We start from the raw sequence: 25,972 nt of genomic DNA on the forward strand, positions 1-25,972 counted from the left end.
AAATTTGTAAGCTAGTAAAAATGTTTCGTTAGTTATTAACAATTAAAAAGACTTAGAATATACTCGTAAATGAATATAGATGAACTATTTTTATCGTTTAATATTTATTGAGAATTTTTTGTCTAAATGCCGCGATTATTATTACATTTTCTGCATAGATACTAAATAAAGAAAATCCTTACTGATATTGTAAATTTAAGTCAGTGTATTTGTTACACGGCGCTTTAATAATCCAACCAATCGTTACGATATTTTTTTAATGGTTGAAAATGGAAGGATGGTAATCTGCCCTGTCAGCGTATACCAATAGTATACGCTGACGGGGGATGATATGAAGGAGTAAAGCAGGCTAGTTGGTCCATCGTGATGAATTTATCAAGATTAATCACGACAGTTTCCAGGGGGAACTACGAGGAGGTTGACCAAGTAGGGTATATTTGCTAGCAATAGAGCTACAAGTAGTTCTATATAGCCCATTACTAATAATTTTATCTTAATCAATCAATACGTAATGATCATACAGACAAAGTAGCGCATAAAAACTAGTTAGATTATAATTCTATTTACATAAATATAAATTTATTTTCAACTATAATGTTGGCCTCATGAATTTCATGGGCGGATGCACAGGATCATTGGTTTCGTCGCTTAAATAAAAGGGATAATGTCGGGGGACAAAATTTATCTTCGAATACTATTGTTGTTAGAGGTGTAAAAATATTTTGTTCAAAAAATATTTATTAGGTATATTTATATGCCAATAAGCAAAAGAAAACCTACTATCGTATAAAATTTTCTTCAGTATTCGCAAATTATTCAAATGCTGTAGATGACATGATATTTGTTTTTAAACTAGCAAAATTTTATTATATGTAACGAAAGATGTCATTTAAGATATAGATTATATATAAACTATATTAGTATATATATATAAACTTGATAATTAAAAACTTTTTTCGATGTAATTAATTTCATTAAATATTCATATTGATATTCATATATAAATTTATATTGGTAAATGAAGTGGTGGTGGTGTTATTAATTCAGAAATATTATTTATCTTTGCTCTAGTTTATTTTATTTCAAACAAATGTTATTCAAATTCATATGTATTCAAAGCTGCACACCGCAGTAGACGAGACTTAAGAGCACTTACACTAAAGTCTGTTAAAATCTCCATTATCTGTCAATTTTCAAAACTAATAACCAAAATATTTTTGAATTAACATAATAGAAAAAGAAATTAATAATCCTTGTATTAAAAACTTGATTGTGTGATCTTTTAAAATTACTAACCTATCATTCAGAATTATTGGAAATTGTTTAATAGTTTATGGAAATTGAGCAATATTGCAAGGCAGACAGAACAGTCTTGAGTAGAAGGAAGTATCTACTTGATAGCCTGAAGAATTCCCTTAAGATACTGAACGTAGGTAAATGTTCACGTATATCTGAGCTCATGACATTTTCCGGTTTTATGTCGACAAGAGTAATCTTGGAAGTGCATTAGATCCTTGATGGAACGCGACAAGCAACTTTGTTTGACTTTTGTCACGTTAGTGTAGAGTACAATGGCGTTTTGACAAGACGCAAGCTAAAGTGCATAGTCGTAAGAACAAAGATTTTGAGAACAATATGTTGTTACTATGCTGTTTCTTGTCTATAGCTTCGTGACCCAGTTAGGAAATTGGAATTTTTAAAATTCTCCAGATTCAAGCTTTTATGTGTCACAGTATTTCTATGTTCTAAATTTTAATATGAAAATATCAAATCTTATAGGTATAAAGAAATGTATAAAAATACGATTTTCATATTCAGTCTAGACTAGTTATATTCCAATTGAAGAACTCTTTGATAACATTCAATGAGTTGTTATTATTACATTAAAAAAAATATTCAATATAATCTTCATAACAGTCATTTATTATTCACTAGTAAATATAGACCTCCCCTTTTTAGGGAGTTTGCCCATAGTTGCTACGTTTAGCAGGTGGATTGGCAACCGCGGTTTGGCTTTGATGATGTTTTAAGAGAGACGCTGCTGCCGTTTACTTGACCATTAAGTTAAGAAAGAAAGGGGTCATCTATTATACGCCGGGACCACACTGTGGCTTATTATAATAAATATATTTAAAAACTTATAATTTTAGTCCATGATACAGAACGGATTTTAGAAAATTAGTACAAAACGAACAAGGGAGTAAACCCTGTACTCTTAGATTATACCTGCAATAAAAGAATTAAAACGGACTCACGAATTACTCCTAATTCCTTTAGACTTGGAATAGGTAATAGGAGTTTACTATTAAGAATAAACAAAGAGTACATTTACAAATCATTTCATCAATTTGATACTTTGCAATTAAATTATATTAAAACCTTAATTACTGTTTACATAACAAGCAATTAACTGTTGCCTGTTTCATAAACAGTTACAGATTTAATTACCTTATTTTGTTTGTGTTATTTAAAATAATTTTCTATGAAGTATGTAAGTAGTAAGATATAGATAATGCAAATAACAATATATTAATTTTTATAAACACAATTATACTCGTACATATTAAAATACTTATCTCAGGGAAATGTAATCATTCCGAGGTCCTTAATTGGAAGATTATGACTTTATTAGCATATTTAGCAAAATACAGTATCATGTTATATACGGTAGATTTGACATATCATAAGAGTTTGGAATAAAAATATTTTTAATTTTGAATATAGAATAAAGCATAAGTCTTGTGGCTTTACCGTGCACCGTTATTATAGAGATTTCTGTAAAAAAATATGATATTTTAACAAAGTATTTGAGCTAGATCATTCTTGGCCAGTATATTAAGAACGTTATAAATTTAATATGTTGTGAAAAAAAAAAAACAAAGAATATTTTGTAAGGCTGTTTAGCCAAGTTAAAATAATAATAAGTTCAAATTATAATAAATTTATATAATATTTTATTATGAAATGTTCGGTAATATATTACTGAAATAACTTTGACTATAAAATTCAAGAGGATCCTGAATGGACACGGTCCTAGACACATAATGGAAATAGTTTTAGCTTTATGTCCTTTAAAACCTACAGTTATTTCGAAAGGGTCGTAGCTGGAAAAGTGAATTGATATCCTATTTCTTTCGTGTCATAAAGTTTTCAGGGCTGCCGCATTAAATTTTCATTCTTTTCGAAGTAATATAAAAATTATTTTGTTTTGTTTATGTATTTTGCTAGAGAAACTCGAATAGTTTCTATTATTTAAAAAAAATATATTAATCGGATTTAAATTCTAAGTATGATTAGGCATTACGAATTAGAATCTGATAGAATCATAAAAACATGAAATATAGTCATACTATATTTCATGTACCAATATAATTTTTTTTATATCTCTTTTTTTTATTTAATATCTCCCATGGTGAAGTAGCACAGAGATTTTTATAAATGAGGTTCGACATTCGTTGTCTCATTTTCAATAAAATAAATTTTGAGTTTCCTAATCTAACAAAAAGTGTATCTAAAAATACGTGACGTTAAATTTTTTTTAATACGTTTTAAAAAAAAATCTTATTTTCACGCTTATAATTGTATAATATTATATATCAAACAATATAATATTTTAAATATTAATTATTATAAATCACATGGTATAAATCTGCTCCACGTTTGAATATGAAAGTACGAATCTGAAATCAATGAAGTATACCTAACATTTATCGTGTGGGGACAGGGATTGTTAGTAATGAGATCCAGCAGACCTATTGCAATATACCCTAACAGGTCGACTGCCACACGGTTCCCCCTGGAAACCATCGTGATTAATTTTTGATGAATTCATCACGATGAACCAACTGACCTGCTTTATCTTTATCTATTATCCCTCACTGGTTCCCCACCAGCCCACCACCATAGAACACCACAAAACATTAATCGTGGAATGTTACAAGTGTTTTTAAAAATATATTAAAGCAAGTGAAAGTTTTTGTAGAAATTTTTATTTAATTTACGAGTATATTCAAAATGCTATTGTAGAACAAAATTCTAACCGCCAATTTATAAGAATAAGATTTAAATGTATAAAACACATCTCCTGAGAATGGTGTTTTGCTGAAATAAGAATGTACTTGTGCTTATAAAACACCGTTTTCCTTTGCGTGGGTAAAAGAAATTTAATTTTTACTGAAATCCTGTTTTGAAACAGTCTCGCTAGATTATATATTCATACATTTGAAAAGGGTCGTTAAAGAACACGTGTAAATATAAGTACATAGAAGAGGAGATAACAACATAATGTAAATCTTTATGTGAATATATTTTATGCTGTAAAATCTATTGTCAGATTGGTATAGAGAACTGAATTACTCTATCGCTACATATTTCATAGGATTTATCAACTTTCATAATTCAGAAATATGCATATATAATCCATCCGAATACTATGGATTAGTTTCTTTCTTCCAGGGGGAAATGGATTATTAGTAACAATATAATGCATTTAATGAAGTATGTAATAATATGATGTATTAAAATGAGAATGAATTCTAAATAAATGGTCGCATGAATACTAAGGAGTCAACACAATATACTTTTTTCAATCCCGAAGTAAACTTAGTACATGAATAGACCATAACCTCTTTTTAAATCAGTTATACATTATTACTATTGATCACAGCATAATCCAAAAATCACTGAATAATCCTAAGGCTTCAAACAAGCGTTTTTACACTCTCTCTACACCCAATACAAAAACTAGTTATTTCAGACGCTTCTCTCCTTGCGTGATTCTATTCATATATAATAAAATTTGCAAAATTTGCAATCTAAAGAATTGTACCCTAAAAGAAACAAAATCAAAAGTAACTGAACATCTGAAATCTATGAATTATGACGATATTAAAAACATGCTCCTGTTAATATATCTTTAGCTTAAATGAATTCTAATTATAATCAGATAGGAATAATATATGTTACGTTACTTTTAACAAGATTTGGTGTTAAAATGTAGTATGTCTGATATTGATTCTTTATTACAAATAAAAATAGGTACTACAATGGAGCAGGGTTATATTTATATCGAGTACTTCATTTTCGTGTAGTCTCTTAGAAAACATAATAAATTTCGCTTTACCTACAGTTCGTTTGCCACATCTAACTTCGAAAATCCTTTAGATTTAGTCGAAAGCAACAGTAATCCTAGTCTAGTCCGCTGGGACGGTGAGAAAAAATGTCACTGTGCTCTAAAATGTCACGTAGGCATATTTCTTTATTTATAAAAAGAAAATACCTAGAATCAAATGAGATTGATTCTATGTATAACATTAACATATTACGATAACTAATTATTTAGGTATAAGAAAAGAAACTGACTGACAAGTCAACATATATCAGCAGAAAGTTATAAGTTTCTAGAATTTTATTAAAAATTTGTGAAAGAGTGTTTATTTATTGATTAACACAAGCTAGGTAACAAACTCAGCTTAACTAATTGTCATGAAATTTAGCATATAACATTCAATCTGCATAAGGCAACTACATATTTATCCTAGTCATTTATTAATTAGATTATTTATTCATCAATTAGAGAATGTAATGAGCAGTTTTTATGTCAAAAGTCATCAAAAAAATGTAGATGTCAGAAAACCGTAAATTAGGGCACTACGCGGCGGTAAATTAATTTGACGTATTTTATTACGACAGCTTCAAAAAATTCCGTTTGAAAATGTCTATTTCTTTTTTAATAGACTGTATTTTTTTTGTTACAGATTATACAAGATGTCGGCCCCGACTACTGATAGCACAGAAGCTATTACAAACTCTGGATATGGGAGCAGCGATGAGACTGCCAGTCTCATAGTATCAGGACCATCAGTGACTGTTATTGTCCCTTCCGAGAATCGAAGCGTTAAACCAGTATTACAAAGACAAGACTGTACTACTCATTTACGGCCTCAACTTTCGGGCGGCCCCGGCAGTGAAGAAAGTGCTGCTTCTATTAGATTAGAAGACGCTGCTGCAAGAAGTGTTCCGGATATAGAACTTCAGTGTCGTGACCAAGCTGACCGCCCACAGACACTTGTGTCGCCTGTCGCGACATGCTCTCACAGGGGGTCAGTGACCGCCTGCCAATTAGTTCCACACACATACTCTAGATGTCGCGTTTGTGAAAGAAGGCAGTCCACAGCGCCCATATCGGCGCTGCAACTAGCGCGATCTGTTTCACGGGAAAGTGTTCGCTCAGCAGTTCACTACACTTGCGGGTGTAGTTCACTTCACGCTGTTAGCACTTGTCCCGTAATACAACCCCCAGCCTTATTGCTACCAGCAACAAGTTCTAGAATTATCCGACAGAGTTCGCAACCGGAGTCTAACGCATGCGCGGCTCACTGTCCTCACCACGCCCACCATCACCCCAGCGCCTCATTGCGTCAATTGAGGGAACCAGGAGATGGCATAGCCGGCATCGCAGCAGACTCTCTTCGTATCAATGGAGGAATGCGACCTTTCAAACAGGTAAGTTCAGCTACCATTAGATGGCGCTACATGTACTCGCAAAATTGCTCAACGTTCAATGTATGGAAAGCCTTGCGCTTATGAATGTAATAGGTAGTATCATTTATCATGATGTTAAAAACGTCGAAACTGTAAAACCAAATAAATAAAAAAAAGTTCTGTTTGTATTACTTAATAGGTACAAACAATGACTGTTACATTAAAATTATTAATATAAAATTTATTTTTATTCTAAGTAAAAACAATCTCTTCAACGAGGCTAATAAGCAAAACGATTTAACAAGAAAATTTCCGTCGTGAAGCTTTGTAAAAAACAATCGCTGAGTACACACTCCACGAGCAATCTGAAAAAGGCTATCTAATTAGAGCGTTAAGTGAATTTCTCTAAGAAAACAGTTGTATAATTGTTAAAGCGGCTCTGATCAACTAAATAATGGAGAAAATTTTGGCCAGTTTTATTTGATAAGGCTAGTAAAATTACTAAGACTATTGTTATATGTGTCTGGACTATGTCTTAAATTAGAAGATAAAAGTAGTATAATTTTCAATAAACTCTGTGTCCACTTAGCTAAGTTGACTATTAGACATAACATTCAAATAACATATATTAATGTTTTAGATTATGTATCCGGTACAAAATAAAAAAAAAATGTCGCTTAGAGATACAGTATTTTTAGCTTATATATAGTTTTCACTTACTTACATGCCTTTTAGTTAATCGAAAATGAGTAAAACATAAAATAATAATATATTTTTTAATAGATCTTCTCTTTTTGAAATGCTTACTAAATAATACATTTACATAATTGTCTAAGCGTACTGAATCTGAACAATATGGATTTAAACAACAAACGGATAATTGAAAGTTTACTATTAGTCTTTAATTAATTTTAAAAATTTCTAGCAGTATGAAAATATTTTAACCAAATGTTTCAGCGAAATAAGGAACGGTTTGATATCTGCTTTTGAAATTTTACTTTTTATTACGGCACTTAGTAGTCTTTTTGAAGTTCAAATGGTAATTTTAGAAATGCAATGCGCACAATCTGTTTAATTTTTTACATAAAGAAATTGTAGTTTGTATATCTAATTTTAATTTCAATTATAGACAATAAAAAAGTGTAGCTTTTCCTATGATACGTAGATAACAATAATTTTTAATATATACATAATCATAAAAATACCATTACAAGAATTTACATTATTATTTAATTACAAATTTATAAGAGTTGATATTTTCCTGCACACCTATTTACACATTATTAATCGTCATCTCGGACTTAGCTGCTAACACCTTATCAGATTCATTATGTTTGTCTTATCCTCAATACGTTTTGCAGTTACGGTGTAAGTGCTGTGTAGGGGTCTTGAAACGGGATTTCCTAAATAAATCAAATCAAGTTTAGAACTTTGATTTGATTCCTGTTTTTAACCTACAGGGGCTGCTTCTCTGTCCACAAACCCTGTCGCAGACCCGCCGAGCACGACTGAGACGTGCATTCACTGAAGCTACGGGAGATACTGTTACCTACGTTAAGACGGTGGGCTTCAAACTATTGGATTATGCACCGCCAATTATGGCCCTCGGCTGTACAACCTTTTGCATTTTTTATCTCATTGGCCATTTAGGAATCATTACTTTGAAATAACATAAAAGCATAGAGTAAAGTGTACCTCCACTTAAAATACATTTATTTATCCGTTAGTTATCTTAGAAAACCTGTAGATTTTAACCATTTTATACTTTGGCATGCTGGAAATAGTATTCAAAAGTATTCTGTTTCAGTTATAATTATAATATTAATAGTTTTAGGTGTCATGTCTCAAATCAGGTTGTACGGTCGAAAAGCCAGTATCTGTGGTACACAAAAGTAATTTGGTAGTACGCGAATGTGTCGTCTCCACATAGCTTCGTCTAATGCCCACAGTTAGCCATCCCCCACGCCCCTTATATCCCCAGCACTGATATCGCTTCTCACGAACAAATCGTTTTCTGTACATCACGTCCGTTCGAGCAGAAATGTCATCATACATTGAGCACGCCTATTGGCAACTTGACAAATTGGCATTGAATGTCAAGTGTCTTTGATATAGCGAAGATCTGTTCTACAGGTACGTTTACAATATCATTATGTTTTTGTTCATTCATGATATAATTTTTTGCTGTATCGTTAAGCAAATTTAGGATTCAATTGTTTGAGAGAAAACGTTTTGTCATCATTTTAAGGAATCCATTACTCAAGCAATACACAGCACCTACACAACCATTAGCTATTCATATTCACATTAGATGGATATGTAGCGCTATGCACTTTAGATTAATGATTAGATTGCACAGATAATGTTGCTTTTAGTATTTAGACAGTATTATTTTATTTGCGATAATTTAGGAATAATTTCAGTAATAGTATACAAATATTACAATAGGCAATATTTCACCTTGCTTTTACTTTAGCAAGCTATTTAAAAAATACCTGGTAATACGTATTATATCATATATTTTTTTGTTCTATGATTTATAAGTATGTCATAAATCGTAACATGTTTACTAGTTAAACTTCCGACAATGCATACACAATCCTAACTAGTATAATATTCTGTATTCTCTCAGAATTCTAAATTTGTAAAGCATAATTCTGCGCCACTTCCTGAGATTTGAACAACGAGTTTTCACAAAAAGGTTTAGAGCCAAGCGTTATCCCTTTATATATTTATCAATAAATACCCACGTTCGCAAAATGGCTACTTTAATTTCCACTCTAATATTTAAGGGATAACCCTTAAATCTTAGAACGGAATACAATAATAAATTTATTATTATTTATGTAAATCAAATTATATAACAAGTAGGTAGTTTGAAAAATTACATCATTATAGGATTTTGAGTTTAGGGAAAATTCTCACTAGATTTAAGTATATTAAGCTTACAGCTTCTACTGAGGAAAGTAAGCGTGATATTGGAGATTATTCTGCACTAGGGCGTCTCATCATTTATTGTCGTCATAAGAAAAAGTGCTTTCATCTGATGTAGTGAGAACTCCATTTTTCATTACATCAAATTATTTTATGCAAATTGTTTCTTTAATACTTTTATATCGTGTGAGACTTTCTTTTTTCCTATTAATTCTTTAAACAAAATTAAATTCTAAACTTATATTTATATAACAATAGAATAGATTTAGAAGAGTATTGCACAATAATATAAAAAAATAGCTCCTATTAAGCACCCATTAAAAAGAAAAAAATGAATAAGTATCTTTTGTTATTGTGGTCCCTTTATTGAAATTAATATTTATTAGGAGTTGTTTTATTATAACACAGTAATATTTCCCAACACTTTTCGCATAACTCTTACTGCAACTATTTAATACAGCAATAAGTGTTAAGGCTCTTAGACCTTGGGCTGTACTTTAGATAATGTGGCAAAGTTCTTTCTCGGTGGGTTCTTTCGGCAACCTTATTTTTCCGTAATGGACTGAGCTATTGTCCCAGAAATATGCCAAGTTCTGAGTGGATTGGTTACAGATTCAATTACATTTTCTTTGTAATACATAATAACAATTCAACCACAATGATTTATGTGTTATTATGATATATTTGAATACAATCGGTTTTACCGTAGCATAATCCAGAATGAATAATGTCTACATTTAATATTATTTCTACGTCCACGTATACTTGTGTGTATATTTTACTAATATAAAGCTTGCAAGCAAGGTTTAATGACTTTTCATTTAAAATTCTTTACAATAGCTAAAAAGGTTTTCCTTCAACAATTATTTGAATAATAAATTTGTTTTTAAACCTCATCACATAAGGCTTTCTACAATTTAAAAATTGCGAAAATTTATTTATTTATTTTGCGGCTAATAAAGTCAGACTGATAAACCTTTCGGTGATTTTCTAAATATTCCGTATATGCAATTTAAGTATAAAAAGTTTAAAAGATTAAACTTCATAATTTTTATCAAGGCAAGGAATAAATGTTCTATTTGTGAAAGAGGTTTTAAACATTATTCTTAAATATTTGTACCGGCAATAATGTAATTAATTAAAATTTTTAATTTTCACTGGCAAAATAGTGTCAAAGTTGCTTAACAGCTAATATTGTATTTGAAAGCGATGTTTCTAAATTAGGTTATTTATCATTTCTGACTCGATGGTCTTGGAAATAATAAAGTTTGAACAGAAGCTTTTTGTTATCGAGGTTTGTTTTACTCAAATATTATTACTTCATTTATCATTTTTGCTTTTTAATGGAGTTCTATTTATTAGTATTGTCATGCTATTATTGTATTTCGATTTATTGCAATATTTTATTTTATATCTCAGTAACGTATTTATGAAATTGGGACATATTGTTTAGCTGGCATAAAAATTGACCTATGACTTTCGTCACATCATATATTACGAATATACCAATTTCATTTACGATTGAGTCACTAAGGTATCAAGATGTAACAAATGTTTAAAATAAATATGCTTTATTATTCATATTGCTATTACAGACGAATTCCAGTATTCTATTATAGATAAATTATTCATCGTCATCATCATTTCCGGTATTATTCGTCTACTGCTGGACATAAGCCTCCCCCATAAACTGACATAAAGAACGGTCCTGACCCATTTGCTGTAAAAAATATTATTTCATAATAATTTCATATTTTATACTATATTTTACCCACAACTTCGTCCGTGTGGCCAGAATATACTTATTCACTGACTGTAATAAAAAATAGTTTATACCCTATTCCATCTCATATAGTACATACCAAAATTTCAGCTATCTATCACGAGCTTAAGTTGTTAGGACGCTATATGGTAACAAATAAACGAACTCGTTTTCATATTTATAATATTAGTAAGAATTATGAGAGATTGAAATGGAAGGTGGATGTTTTCATCTTTTATCTCAATCTCCAAACTTCGTCATTGTGAATGAATATTAGGACTATTAATTCTCATTGCCGTTGGCTTATCAGTCATTTGGCTCCTCAACAGATATTTTTTTTATTTTCTCTCCATGGCTCCCTGTGCAATTTTAAAATTTTACATATGTCTTGTTACATGAATGTTTTCTATTTTTTTATTTATTAATTTATAAAAAAAGTCTCGCCTACCCATTCCTAAATTTAAAATTAACACTTACTTATGCATTTAAGTAGTTTAACTACAATTAAATTGCAGTGTAAATAATAACTACTACTACTACTACTAATCCGAATTAGGAGAAAAATGGAAAAGTATTTTCACTTAAGGCACCGACGTAAACAGACTCTAAAAGATGCTAACGGATAACCTGCAAATAGAGCCACTTCGAGTAGATTTTCAGATAGAGAGTAGATTTTAAAATTTACATGTTCTTCTTATAAAGCTACTTTTAAGATAAGAAGGTTTTACTTTTTAATATATGTACATGTTTTTAATGCATTTTCTTTCACATTTACTACGTTGATAAAATAGTGTCTAATAAAGCGGAGGCATCATGTTTTAGTTTCGTAGACAACACGCATCAGTTTATGTGCGTATTTTGCATATGAAGATATTATGTACACCTCTGAACTGAGTTGGATTCATCGTTTGATCTTTCAGGTAAAGTTAGTATTACCTAGTTTGACAAGTCCCCTCAAAAATTGTTTTAAATATTTAATAAAGGCAAATGTTAACATTTCTGTAGGTTGTAAATTTTTAACATTAAAAGATTGCGAAAAATTCAAATTATACCTAAGTGAAACAGATCTCATCATGTCATTGAAATGTCAGAGAAAATCTTTTGGTCTGAAATTCTGTCTGAAATTGCGGTACCTGAACAGTCATGTTTACGAGTATTAGGTGATAGCTGACATGAGAGGTCAATAATTGGGTACGTTCAAGATAGAAAAGGGGAGTTTAACTAGAGATTCGTCTCAAGGTGGATTTAAGTAGCATATCAACTGTGATTATTAATCATTATGGAATAAGTTTTATTTATAAACATAACGTCAAAACATGCAAAATCGTATGTAATTTACTAAATTGTATTAAATATTTAAAGTGTATAATTTATTGGTTATTTTTCAAATTCGTGAGAATTTTTAAAAATCCTTTTCTTGTAAATACATACGAAAACATCTGTACTGTCTTATAATTTCAATGTTTTCTTAATATGTCAGTGAGTAATAAAAGTAAAACTATATAACATATATTTTAAGCTGTTAATAATAAGTGAGGAAATTACATCCTTTTAATGAAAAATATCATATATATCTAAAAATTACGAGGAGTCCACGATTCTTGGGAACGTTTCCAAAATATAAACTATGTAATCAGGTTTTGGAAGTCTGCCCAAAGCTGAAACAGCCGTCTGGACCAGCCCTTTTGTCATTATTTCCAAGATGGCAATATTTCGTTTTCAGATTATTAATTTGTCAAGAACGTGTAAAATTATGTTTTTCTAGTTTGCATCCAGAGTTTGTTTCCAGAATTGCTTTCTTCTTCGAATACTGAATGTTTTGTTTTTATACGGAGAATAAGGAAGTTGTTAGACAGAAGTAAAATTGTGAATCAATCAATGCTGTTAATATTAGGAACTTTTTATTTAAAAATTCTCCTCCAATGCTAACTTAATAGGATACACTGCGTTAGTATAAGATGCACAAAATTTAAATTTTTTTGTTCTTTATTAATGCTGTTTCTTGAAAAAAGTTTTGTTACACTAATAAAACACTCTCTTAAAAGATACTATTGATTTTAAATTCATCTGTATATGTATGGAGTACTATAAATGTCCTTCTAGAAAGTAGTGTACTGGTAATACGTGTACAGAGGCAAGGATGTCATATAAATATGGCCATTCTTTTTTTATGTAACATAGGGGGCAAACAAGTATGTTGTTCACCTGATTGTAAGTGACTGCCGCCATCCATGAGCATTCATAACGCCACGTCGGAGAAATTTAAGATGCTTTTATAAAGGAATATGCTCTTTTAAATATATACTGAATATGGATTCATGCTGAATTTTAATTAACATAAATTTTAAATAGTTTAAATATTTAATACAATAATATTGACACGATTAATTTATTAATTCACAATTATTATTAATAATTTCTCATTATTTAACAATTCATTTATTGGATTTATAAACTGTTTGTTAACTGTATTGTTTTTAGTATCGATAAAACTTAATCTTTTTGGTTATAGCAAACTGGCTACGAGATAATTATTCAAAGGCAAATTGTATTTACTATATATCTGGGGTATACAAGTATTGTATTATCAATTACAAAGCAATTTTTACATACGTTATATAATATACAAAGCAAATTTTCTTGATATACAAACTAATTGAATATCAGAACATTGACGTCAAACTTCATTGTAAACTTTGTAGAGAACTTAATATTATTTTAGGTTGCTTTAATCCTTGTTTGATCGTTATATTAGCTGTTCACTAATATGATTACATAGGCTTGAATAATTATATTTCATGTACAGAAATTGAGGCCTCATTTCGTATTAAAATAATCCTTATAATAATAACGGTTTCTCATTATAATTGGAAAGGAAGTATATTTTTTCCGATATCTTAGGTCTACTGGTGCCTTAAAAATATAAAATTTTAAAAAGGCATTATTCCATAAAATTAAATTAATCTTATAATAAAATAAAAGAATAAATAACTCACGACTGTCTTTTAATGGTGTCGTCAGAACCATTTGTTGACTCGTGGTGGAGAAGAGTTTACATTTTCGGTTTTTTTATATTTTCTTTATATTGTGTGGTGCTGATTTTATTTGGTGAATTATTCTTATTATTCATATATTTTTTTTTATTATTTAAAGTTATCGATTCTTTGTTACACGTGCATTAAACAAAAGTAATATGTCGACAAACGATAAATTTATAATGTATCGTTTATAACTAGCAGCGGTGCTATAAGGAACTGTAAATAATTTCTTTAATACTTTCTACTAGAGGTGAACTTTATTGATCGACGTGGCATTTTAGTAGTTTCAGATAGATACCTATAAAAAGCTTTGATTTAAAAAATCCAGCTGTCTGCATATTTTTTAAAAGACTCATTATTGATATCGAAATATGTTGTGTTATCACTGTGTTTTAATTTACAGATGTTTTTTTATGAGTTATGTATGTCTATCGTACTATATTATTTATATTTAAATAGTCGATTGGAATGGAAATAGGCTGGTCAAATTTATCGCAAATATGATGGGCGTTTTGCTCGTGTTCTGAAGCGGAAGACAACGTTTGGGCAGGTCTAACGTGGGGCGCCCCATACAAAATGGCGCAAGGATACGCGCAAAATTGTTGAAACGATTGGATGCGTAAAACACAAGACCATACAAAGTGATACATTTTAGGAGAGGTCTGTGACCAGCAATGGATTACATACAGGATAATGATGATTTCTGTTCAATATTTAGACAGGTACCGGTATGTGGCTGGACTCTTGGTAAATGGTTGCGGGTTTAATTGTCATACTCGAAGACGTGTGCTTATAGGGACTAGTTCGTTCTAGTTCGTTACTACGATAATTTATTACCTAATTTTATTTATATTTTTATATTGTAAATTTAAATATTTTTTTGTTATAAGGTAGTTCCTTTTAAAATTGGGATAGGTTGCAACTTTTTCTTGGCAAAATATATAAAGTAAGATGCCAATGTAAAGTGAATAGTTAGCTTTCTTATCGTTCCGCTCTGGTTTATACGTAGGAATCAGACCATGCCATAGAGGAGAATTTACACCGAGTAATATTATGAAGTGCATTTTAATACTTTATTCAATAAAATTAGTATGTTTCAAAATATGTTTGCTTTTATTATCTTTTTATTATGTACTGACAATATTAACTATAAGTAATTTAATTATTAACATGCATGAACTGTAATGTTAATACACTACTAGCTCTTTAAAATAAGGCTTATTTTTGTTTTTTGACCCATTTAAATCAGTGCAGTTTGATTAGCAAAGAAAATTACTCCCTTAAAAGATGCTAATAATTGAAAATTGACCCATTATTTAAACTAAATTAAATGCAACCATTAAAATAGAAAGCTACATTATCAGCCAGTAATATAGGCGATATATGGATTATTTTCTAAAATTCTATCTACACGTACAAAGCCGATTCGTATCGCTAGTATACAATCATATTATAGCAGTTTTTTGTAAGGAAGATGTGCATTGTCTAGAGACCCCGACATGGTTAATCCGACCCTGGATGTTCCAATAATTAAATCTATCTATACTTATCTATAACATAACAGAAATTAGCTCGTGCTTTTGTGATTTTGTGATATTTTTTTATGGTGGAAATTATTCTGTTGCTACGAGAAAATTCAACTGTTCACCGTGCGAAGGTCGTTGTTACACCCTTGATACATAACTATTATCAAGGCTAATTCATATCCATATAATTTAAATAACAGGTTTTTTTATGCAACTCAGAATGGCAACAGGCTGACGGACCACCTGATGGAAAGTGATAACTGTCGCCTATAGACATGAGCAGTTCCATGGACATAACAGAGTATACAACTATTAAATAAACTAAGTAATTGAAAAAAGATTTTTAGATCTAGTCTTGTTTTATTAACAAAGTGTACCTATATATTATTGTACTATATGGTTCCGATATAGAAAGGGTCATCCCTACCTTTCTCGTGAGTGTCGTAAGAGGTGACTAAGGGAACCCAATGGTTGTGGCAGCGGCAGAACCGCCCCTCTTAAAACATCTCCTGTCTATCTGCCTGTCAAGCATTACAACTACTGGCAAAATCCCCTAGTAAGGGAAGACCTATGTTCAGCAGTGAACACATAATGGCTTGCAACCTATTATTAAAATATACAAAACATTTTTAATCCTAAATTCACACGAATTTAACAAAGCTACATGTTATAGTAAATGATAATATGAATAGCGTAATTAAATTTATTAATATGGGCAGTTTTAGACATCGGTGGTCCACCATGGCATAGTTCCAATCCAATACAATGGACTCGCAATGCAGTGCCTTGTCATATAAATTATGCTACGGAAGCTTCAGCACAATAGGTTCCATTACATTAAACTAATGCGACCCTGATCCCGAACTGATATGATTGATCCCCTTAATAACTTGTTTGGATTAACTGGATAATTACAATTTAAATCATATTCGTTGATTCCAAAAAAGAAGATGTTCGAAATTCAAAAGCATTTTTTTAAAGAAATATAATCGCATTTTTCGTTCATTTTATGAGATTAATAAAATTTTATGATACCAAATTGTTACTTATCTAATTAGTTGATTAAAGTTATTTCATTCTATTCGGCTTTCATTAGTATGTATGTAACATTTAATACTGAAAACTGAAAAATCAGATAAAATTAACAAAAGTATTTCATTTAAATTACGTCTAATATTTAAGAGTACATATCTAATTTTAATTAAAATATCATAGATTTAAAAATATTCGTTTATTTATTTTTAAATTTATATTATTCATATAGCATGTAATAATATACAATATTCGCGTTCAACGACAATTATTTAAATACTCAATAACAATTATTTTAAAGACTCATAGGAGCATATAATGTTAAACAATATTAACTTCAAAACTGTTTCAAATGGTTTATCAGTATAATAGTAAACCTAAGTAAATATAAATTTAAGAAGGTTTTCGATATGATTTGAGTTCGAAAGAGTAAAAGAGAATATCTAGTAAAGTTTTAGCAAGTTACTAGTATGTTTGAATGGCGTCTCAAAAGAATGAATGATGACTCAGATCGTAAATTCCGAGCATAGTAGAATACTGACAAATAAGGCACTAAAACAGAAGTTATAGTAAAACGACATTTTAGAATAACAAAATAACTTGATAGTATGACACAAATCTACATAAAAAATATAAAATTTATTACGTTACAAAAGATGTTAAAATGAATAAACATACAAAATTTGCAAGTAATAGTAACTAATATTACCCTTATTCTTCTACTGCCACTGCATTTTAATGAATAAATTTATAATTATTACTTCATCCTGTATCTATCCACTCCTGGATAGAGGCCTTCCCAAATACTTTCCACCATTGCGATCCTTCAATTTTCCCATCCATCCGTTTTCGATCGCCTTCTCAATGTTGTCGGTCCATCAAAATTTTTTTATATTTTAATGCCATACTCTCATAAAAATTGAATTTATATAATCATTTTTACGGAATGAATATATTTCTTGGGAGTTTTCATTGCATTTTATAATTATATTTATAGATTATATTATTGCAAACAGTATTAATTTATATTATTTTGTTCGAAATAAATTGTCTAAAACTTATTAAGAATATAGCAAGATAGTCAATATATTTTGCTGACATGTTTTTGATACGGCAGAATTACCAGCCACAGTAAATGGATTTCTACTTCAGTAGTAATGGCACTATGGAAATAACGACTTTGTAATAGCAAATCAGTGCAAACTGTAGTTCAAGTCCACTTTAGTAATACATAATTTAATTGGGTTGGCAGTATTATCGGTAGCGGCGACATATTGTTGGAAATAGTTGTCGCATGTGGCACAATCTATTAGCGTGCTGCAAATTAACTAAATTAAAATAACAATGAAATTACAAAATCTGTCTAAAGTTAGAAAACTCCTATCTACAATAAAACACTTTTGCAAATACTATCCGTAATTCTGTTCATTTGTGTAATTTTTTATCGACTTAGATGAAAATTAAATACAATTTTTGGGCGATGTATTTTAAGTTTACTTGAAGGAGAACAATTGTCATGCTAAGTACACATAACTACGCGTACTTTGCATTCAACTGAATAACATCTATTTGTGTTAAAACTGTGATAAAAATACACGTTAAATATAATATCGTATAATCTCCTCCTTCTTTAATTAGTAAAAAGTATAAACGTTAATATAAATTCCTTACAAACTTAAATATTTAAATACTTTTAATAGAAATGCCGGTTTTTAATAAATAACGAAAAAAATCTTTTCTTTTTACTATTAACGTCAATGTAATATCGTAATATATTTGCTATATAATATGAAATTTTCGAAATTGGTTTCGCTTTTATCCATAGTAATCGAAATATGGACATACAGTGTAATGAGCTATTGTTAGCACTTCATTACTCCATACATTCCCAAGGCGATATATGAATATAATGTGATAAAACACACTGATGAAGAAATAAATACGATAAGATATTTTGTTGTTACTGTAAATAATCTATTGATTTATGATAAAATAGGATAGGACATATAACAGGCGTTATACAACATTGTCAATCATACATAGCTTGACATTGATTGATTTTTACTGGTATATAAAGTACAGTAAGAGAGTTTTAATTCTGTTGTATTCTTTTTATCTGTCCTAAGTACACATAGTAAATATTTGTTTTAATTTTTTTTATATCTAAACAAGATAATGGATTACATATTAACTATTGAATGCCATTTTTTATTTTCAAGGTGTATTAGAAAGGTTTTGAATAGATTAATACTTCTATGATGTGGGTTTACGCACATTTTATACACATTTTCTAAATAAACATTTTTGACCTCCTGTGTAACAAATATGGTAATAACATGCTAATAATTTAATCCCTTTATAAAAATCACACTTCTCTGCAATCAGGACGAATCCACGATCACGTACCAAATGTGCTTTTGTAGCTGTAACCTATCGCTCTCGCTAACGCAATTGCGTTGGTCGAATATTAATTGTGTGGGCATTTATATGATGCGGCATGAGTTTGTGCGTATCGAAGTGGATTTTACAATGTGGCAAATTTTAAATAACCAAAATTGTTTAAGCAAAAAAAGTCATAAACTTATTCTGCTTATAATTCGTGATCACAATATTCATAAAAAAATCCATGAAGAATTTAATGTATCAAACTAAAATTATTTATGTGTTAGAGAAAGGCGTAGCATAAAATTTCGTTAACGTTTTTCTTCTAATGCAAGTTATAATTACACCATAAATCAGTTACCAACAACCAGAGAGGGAAGGATCCGACCCTTGGATTAGCAGCATTGTAACAAGGACATAAAGTTTTACCGTCAGACGGTCGTAAACGCAGTTTTCTCGATCCCTTTCCTACTTATTTTCTTATGAATATCTGCTACATAGTTTTTCTTTCACAATATCTCTTAGGATTTATGTTCTAGATTTTATTGAAAGAAGCTAGGTTATTGGCTTTTATGTGATAATACAAAAATAACATAAGAAAAATTTTATTATTTAAATGTCATATATTGTTTATATTATATATGATATAATTTATCTTCATTCATGACCTATGCCCTACTACAACACCTTTCCTTTAGGTTTCTACATGTTTTTATTCTGAGTTGAGATGAGCATTCACCAATGTAGGGAGTAATCCACCAATAAAAATGGATATGTTTCCCAAAGAAAAGTGATTCGAGAAATTATAGAATTGAACGCGAAATATTATTATGAGAAATTACATAATTTTTAATGTATTTCGATACATTTCTTTGGAGAAAATATTCAGTTTGATAGAAAAATCTTCAAATCATGCTAATAATTTCGATTTTATCTAAATGAAAGCAAGTGACAAACAAAATTAATTTTTTTCTCAAGATGTTATTTGTATATATAGATAGTAAATTAGATATAAATTTCTATACAATATGTACCATTTCTCTTATCCTAGAACTATCTTCATTTACAGTTAGACCTTCGTACCTAGGCATTGTCAAATGGTTAGCAATAACTGGTATGTATACTGACATAATGCTCGTGTTTAACGCACCAGACCTTAGTAATGTTTGTTCCTAAACAATTCTCGTACAGTTTACTCCTTCATCTGTTACATGTTAAGCAGTTTTGTTATAACTGTTTCCGAAATTTAGCATATGAATATAATTTGTATAAATAGGGATATTTCGCATCAGTTCTACAAAAATCACAATCAGTAATCAAATAGCTTGTTCTTTTTTTAAATAATTGTTAAAGGTACTAATTTAATGAATGGAAATTCTTTGTTCAGCAGTGGACAGTTAAAGGCTGATATGATGATGTGATGTGGGATGACAAAATAAATATAGAAAATATCTTCATCGATGGTAAAAGATAGTTCTATTACATCTATTTTTTATTCCCCCATCTATTATCACAGTGTCTTGTCTCGTGAAGGGAATGAGTTACAGAAAGATTCTTTTAATGAATGAAATAATGAAAACAATTATTTTTTATCTGAAAGGTTATACCTACTAACAGATTGGGTCCATAGAAATTTTATCAAAATCGGTTCAGTAGTTTAAATTTTAAATCAAAATAACTAGTTTTGGCATAATTGTAACTGTTTTTTTATTGTGGGACACAATCTTAATTATTGCGATTTGGAACAGTAATCAAAATAATCTATTAAGATAAGATTACTTTGCATCAGATGCTTACCAGAAAACTTACATAAATAGCACTATGAAATTGGATCGATCATGTTACTTACACATCTATTACTATTTCTGAGGACTAAGGAATTTCGCTTCCATATTTAGTAATAACATCAATAAGCTCATAATATTGATATGTCTTGAGTTCTTTAATTAATGACGTTAATATTACATATTTACGTTTTAATTAAATTCTGTTTAATTTAAAAAAAAGGATCGCTTTTAGCGTATTTTGTTTTTTGGCACCACGAATGAACGAAACAATGCCTAAATTCTTAGATATTATCTAGGGATTCAACCTAGAATATCTAAATCCAAGCCAGTTGAGATAAGCACGTTTCCTAAATTGTTGTGACCTGGATCCAATCTAGATTTTTATACATATAAAACAACATATCTGCCATTACACTATGAAGATTATTGAAATAAACTAGAATTTAAAATTAAAGAAAACATGGATTATTTGGACTCGCCATGTGAAAAATTAAGGTATTAAAAATTTATACTGAGTACGGTTATACTGCTAATTTAAAATGCTCTCGGGTAAAAAGATGAATGAAAACTAATTACATGGAGCAGTAAATAACAATGTTTCATGGAAATAGTTTTCTGAGCACTGTTATGCATTTAAAAATTGTCATTTAAGATTATATACATGGAATTATTAAACTGAAGAAGTCTTGAATCTGTACGTTGAATTATTACTATTTTTTAAGGAGATACAATCTCTAGATAACCAGATACAACATGCCTTTTTTGATATATTAAAAAAATTATGAATGCAATAATGTATATATGCTTTAAAACGAGGATGTTACAAAGTAAATTATTAGGTTTTGTAATCTTTTAAACGGACTTTACCACAATGAAAATTCGAGGGACCATTTAATTACAGAGTGGCAATGTTTTGATTTTATTATTGAAAAATGAACGGAACAAAGGGTTATTTTGCGAGAGGTTAAAGGGATTATATTGGAATAGGAAGTATTTCAGCGTCCGTAGAGACTACACCCGAATCAAAGTAGACATGACGCAACAAATATACGTACGTATGTATTTTTTATATTAGTCTTTGTGTTTAACCGTCTTTTTATACCACGAAGGTGGCCATTAAGCATATTGGCTTACTTGCTGATAAGATGCTACTATAGTCGATGAATGTCTGCAAAACCAGCGATATTATTTATTTAAACGTTACATGACCAATGGCGGTGTGCTTGCGTAGTTGTGTTGCAGTTTGAGGGTTTAAATTATTGAGTCATCATCTGATATGATATCAGCCGCTGACTGTCTACTGCTGGACATAGGTCTCTCCTATGAGGAATGGTTTTGCCAGTAGTTGCCACGCTTGGCGGGCGGGTTATTTTTTATACCACTGGCAAATAAGCACACGGCCCACCTGATGGTAAATGGTCACCGTAGCCTATGAAATAGCGCGTAATACCAGAGGTATTACGCGCTCGTTGCCGACCCTGAAGAAACCTCTTAACCTCCCTTTGAAGAACCCCATGCTGTAGTCTCTTGGGAAAACCTTGGCAGGGAGCTCATTCTTTAACCTGAGTGTTTGTGGGAGAAAACATTTCTGAAACCGCGCTGTACGCGACCATTTAGGCTGTAGGATATGAGGATGAACTCCCTGTCCATGACGAGCCGCACGATGGTAGAAAGTGACCGTGGGTATCATATTGAACAAGTCCTCTGAGCACAATCCGTTATACAAGCTGTAGAACATGCAGAGTGAGGCAAAATCTCTCTTAAGACTTCGATAACGCTTGTAGACCTGGGATCATCGACAATTCTCATAGCTCGTTGTTGCAACGAGTCGAAGGGTTCAAGCTGGTATTTGGGGCTTCCGCCCATAAGTGACAGCAATTCTCTATGTGAAGCCAGATTTAAGATTTGTAGAGCATTAATCGCTGATACGGCGTGAAGTAATACTTCGCTTTATTAAGCACACCGTGTTTTTTGATGCCAGCTTCACCTTATCTTCGAGGTGGCCACAGAACTGTACATCATTAGAGATGTACACACCAAGGATCCCAATACTTTTAGGGATGTTAAGAGACGTAGTTTGGTACAGTGGAGTCACAGCAAATGGTTTTTTTTAGCGGTAAACTCGCAAACTTGTGTTTTAGCGGGGTTAAACTGGACTAAGACTGGTTTATCGTCCCCAATCAGAGACTTTAGTTTACGTTCTATCGATTTCAGACACAAGCTGTTCACGATTGTCCTCTACGATAAAACGAGGGACATTGGTACGACCAGTATAATGGACATCCCAAGTGCTGTCATCTGCATAACAATGAATGCCACCCTAGGATAACATATTATTAATATGCAGCAGAAACAACGTCGGAGATAGCACAGAGCCAAAAGCTTTCAGAGTAGCAACCATCTACAACGGTTTTTATGCATCTGCCGGACAAAAAACTGGCAACCCATTTACATAGGCTGTCGGGAAGTCGATAGTAGGGCAATTTCGATAGAAGACCCCGATGCCGGACCCGGTCAAAAGCCTTTGCAATATCAAGACCGACAGCGAGCGCCTCACCTTAGCTAACTCCCATCAGTGCGTAAGGTTTATCTTAGGTATAAGAGTTCACCAGTTGAGCGACTATGGCGAAGACTATATTGGTGGTCACTAAACGGGTTCGAAATAACAGTCAATATTTGGTGATATTTTAACCTATCCCTCCTTCATTAAGTTCCTATAATCACCTCTTACGATATCCACGGGAAAGGAAAGGGCGGCCTATTCTAAGCTGGAAGCACATGTCAATTACAGAGTAATAATACCTTAGTAGAGGTGGAAAGGGATTGTTAGTAATGGGCTCTAACAACCCCACTGCTAGCAGTATGGAATCCAGGGGGATCCGCGTGGAAATTGCCCTAATTATTAATTATTAGGGCAATTTCCACGCGGATCCCCCTGGAAACCATCGTGGTTAATTCTTGCCGAATTCTTCACGATGGGCTAACTGACCTGCTTTCGTCCTTACCTATCATCTATCACTGGTGCCCCGCCAGCATATACCGATAGCATAGGCGGAGTTACCATTCCAATTTCACCTATTAAAAAAATACCCCAATATACTACCCAGGAATAAGAATGCGTAAACGATATTCACAACGGATATCACCATGTATACCTACCGTGATGCATAGTACAGTTCATGAGTGTATCCTTTTTTTTTGATGAATATAGCGGTTTTCATGTCCATAAGCAATAGTCACTATTTTTCATTAGGCCATCAACTTATTTGCTATTTTAACTTAGTATTGTAATAATTTTCTACCGATCAAATTTTAGGTAACTCAGAAATAATAGAAAGATTGGTCAGAACTAGAAATATATATTTTTATTATATTTCTTTTACTTGGCTTTGGTATTTTGGAAGGTACATATACAAGTGCTTTCTCAAATAACGGTCCCAATTTTTGAGAGAGAGAAGAGAATAAGCCCTCTATTATTATTACTACTTCTTTTTTTCATAATATAGGGTGCAAACAAGTATGTGGCTCACCTGATGGTAAGTGATTACCGCCGCCCATAGGTACCCGCAATTTCAAATAAATTGCAGGTATGTCGCCGTCCTTTTAAGACGCAGTATTGTCTCCCTTTATTACAGATTCAATATCATATTTTACAAAGCTCATATAGATGTACGTTTAACCCCGTAACAAACACCAATAACTATAACAATAATTGTACAATATTTTGCAAGGAACATTTGCAGTGTTTCCTCGTATATGTTGAAATTTTTATCCAAATATGCTTAGATATGCAAAAGGCTTAACCCGTTTAAGTATAATAAGCGATATTTTCCAACAGATTTAACAAAATGCTTACCTCTCCGACCCTCATTGCCGATATCAAGAACAACCGTTAGCATTTTGTTCAGTTTTTTAATGCAATGTAAGGTTTTGCAAAATAATCAGAATATTCAAATGTATGGAAGATACTTTAGCTGTACGGCTATGGAATACCTTATCAGTTTCCATATGAAATATAAAAATGTCTGCCTAGTTTTAAAACAAAACTTAAGGATTTTTATTTGAGTGAGTTGTCGTCTTCTTAATTTATTTATGTCTGGCTAGCATATTTATTCCTTCAGACATCTAAAAATTTTATAAGTGCTTTACATGTACATGTGAGCAGTATTTATATGCATGTATGTATGTATATGTATTTGTATGTATAATAATGAGTAAGGATATAAATTTATATTATTACATGTACCACATCTCCAGATTTAGTATTAACAGAATTTTCATCGTACCTCCCACCAAATTGTTTATAATTACTCTTCTCCATCCAAAGGTTACCTGGAAGAGATCGCTTTTAGCGATAAGATCGCCCATTATTTTCTCATTGTGATTATTTCTTGTAATTGTTTATATATTTATTATTATTTCTTGTAATAAGTTTACTATTGTAATCTTTTGGAGGAAACAATAAAGAGTATCTATCTATCTATCTTTAGAACTCAAAAATATAATTTTAAACTAGTTTTACTTTTAAACAGCACAGAGATATTTTTAATCTATCTTTAGTTCAATAGAAACATATAACAAGAAGTGTCTAGACTAATATTCATTAATTATTCTCGTTTGTATAAACAATTTGCAGATCTAAGAACAAAAAGGTTGACTCTTTTTTAAAATATTCATGTGGAATAAAAATAGTGTCAGTGCTGTATGTAGGTATGTATCTTTATTGTTTATTTTAAAAATATGTTTTTATGTATTTTCAATTATTGATAATGACGTTAACAGTTGGATCGATAAATTATTATAAGCTAAGTGTTGCTTAATTTAAAGCCAATCTTTCTATCAAATTCAATCCGGGAGAAGTAAGTTTTATTAACTTATTGACTGTCACAAGGGCTTATAGAGTTTAAAACTTTTACAATGTTAAAATTTGGTCAAAACAAAGCGATGTGATAACCTATATATTATTATTCTGTGTATCCTTACGTGTAATTAATGAAAATAACTATATGCACCTATTTTTATGAAATC

At 30.8% G+C, this 25,972-nt stretch overlaps 1 protein-coding gene across 13 annotated transcripts in view; it reads left to right on the top strand.

The window, feature by feature from the left end:
- LOC113510608 (small conductance calcium-activated potassium channel protein) overlaps positions 1-25,972 on the top strand; it is a 266,010-nt gene that overhangs the window by 110,296 nt on the left and 129,742 nt on the right. For 12 of the 13 annotated variants that reach the window (XM_052896244.1, XM_052896245.1, XM_052896243.1 and 9 more), the window contains 2 exons: positions 5,757-6,504; positions 7,944-8,045. In XM_052896244.1, coding sequence (XP_052752204.1) covers positions 5,767-6,504; positions 7,944-8,045 — 840 coding nt within the window. In that variant the 5' untranslated portion in view covers positions 5,757-5,766. The remainder of the gene's footprint in view (positions 1-5,756; positions 6,505-7,943; positions 8,046-25,972) is intronic. The other variant, XM_052896254.1, reaches the window with a different exon arrangement.

Source organism: Galleria mellonella, unplaced genomic scaffold (assembly GCF_026898425.1).
Source record: "Galleria mellonella isolate WM207_F2 unplaced genomic scaffold, CSIRO_AGI_GalMel_v1 utg32, whole genome shotgun sequence".
Lineage (NCBI taxonomy): Eukaryota > Metazoa > Arthropoda > Insecta > Lepidoptera > Pyralidae > Galleria > Galleria mellonella.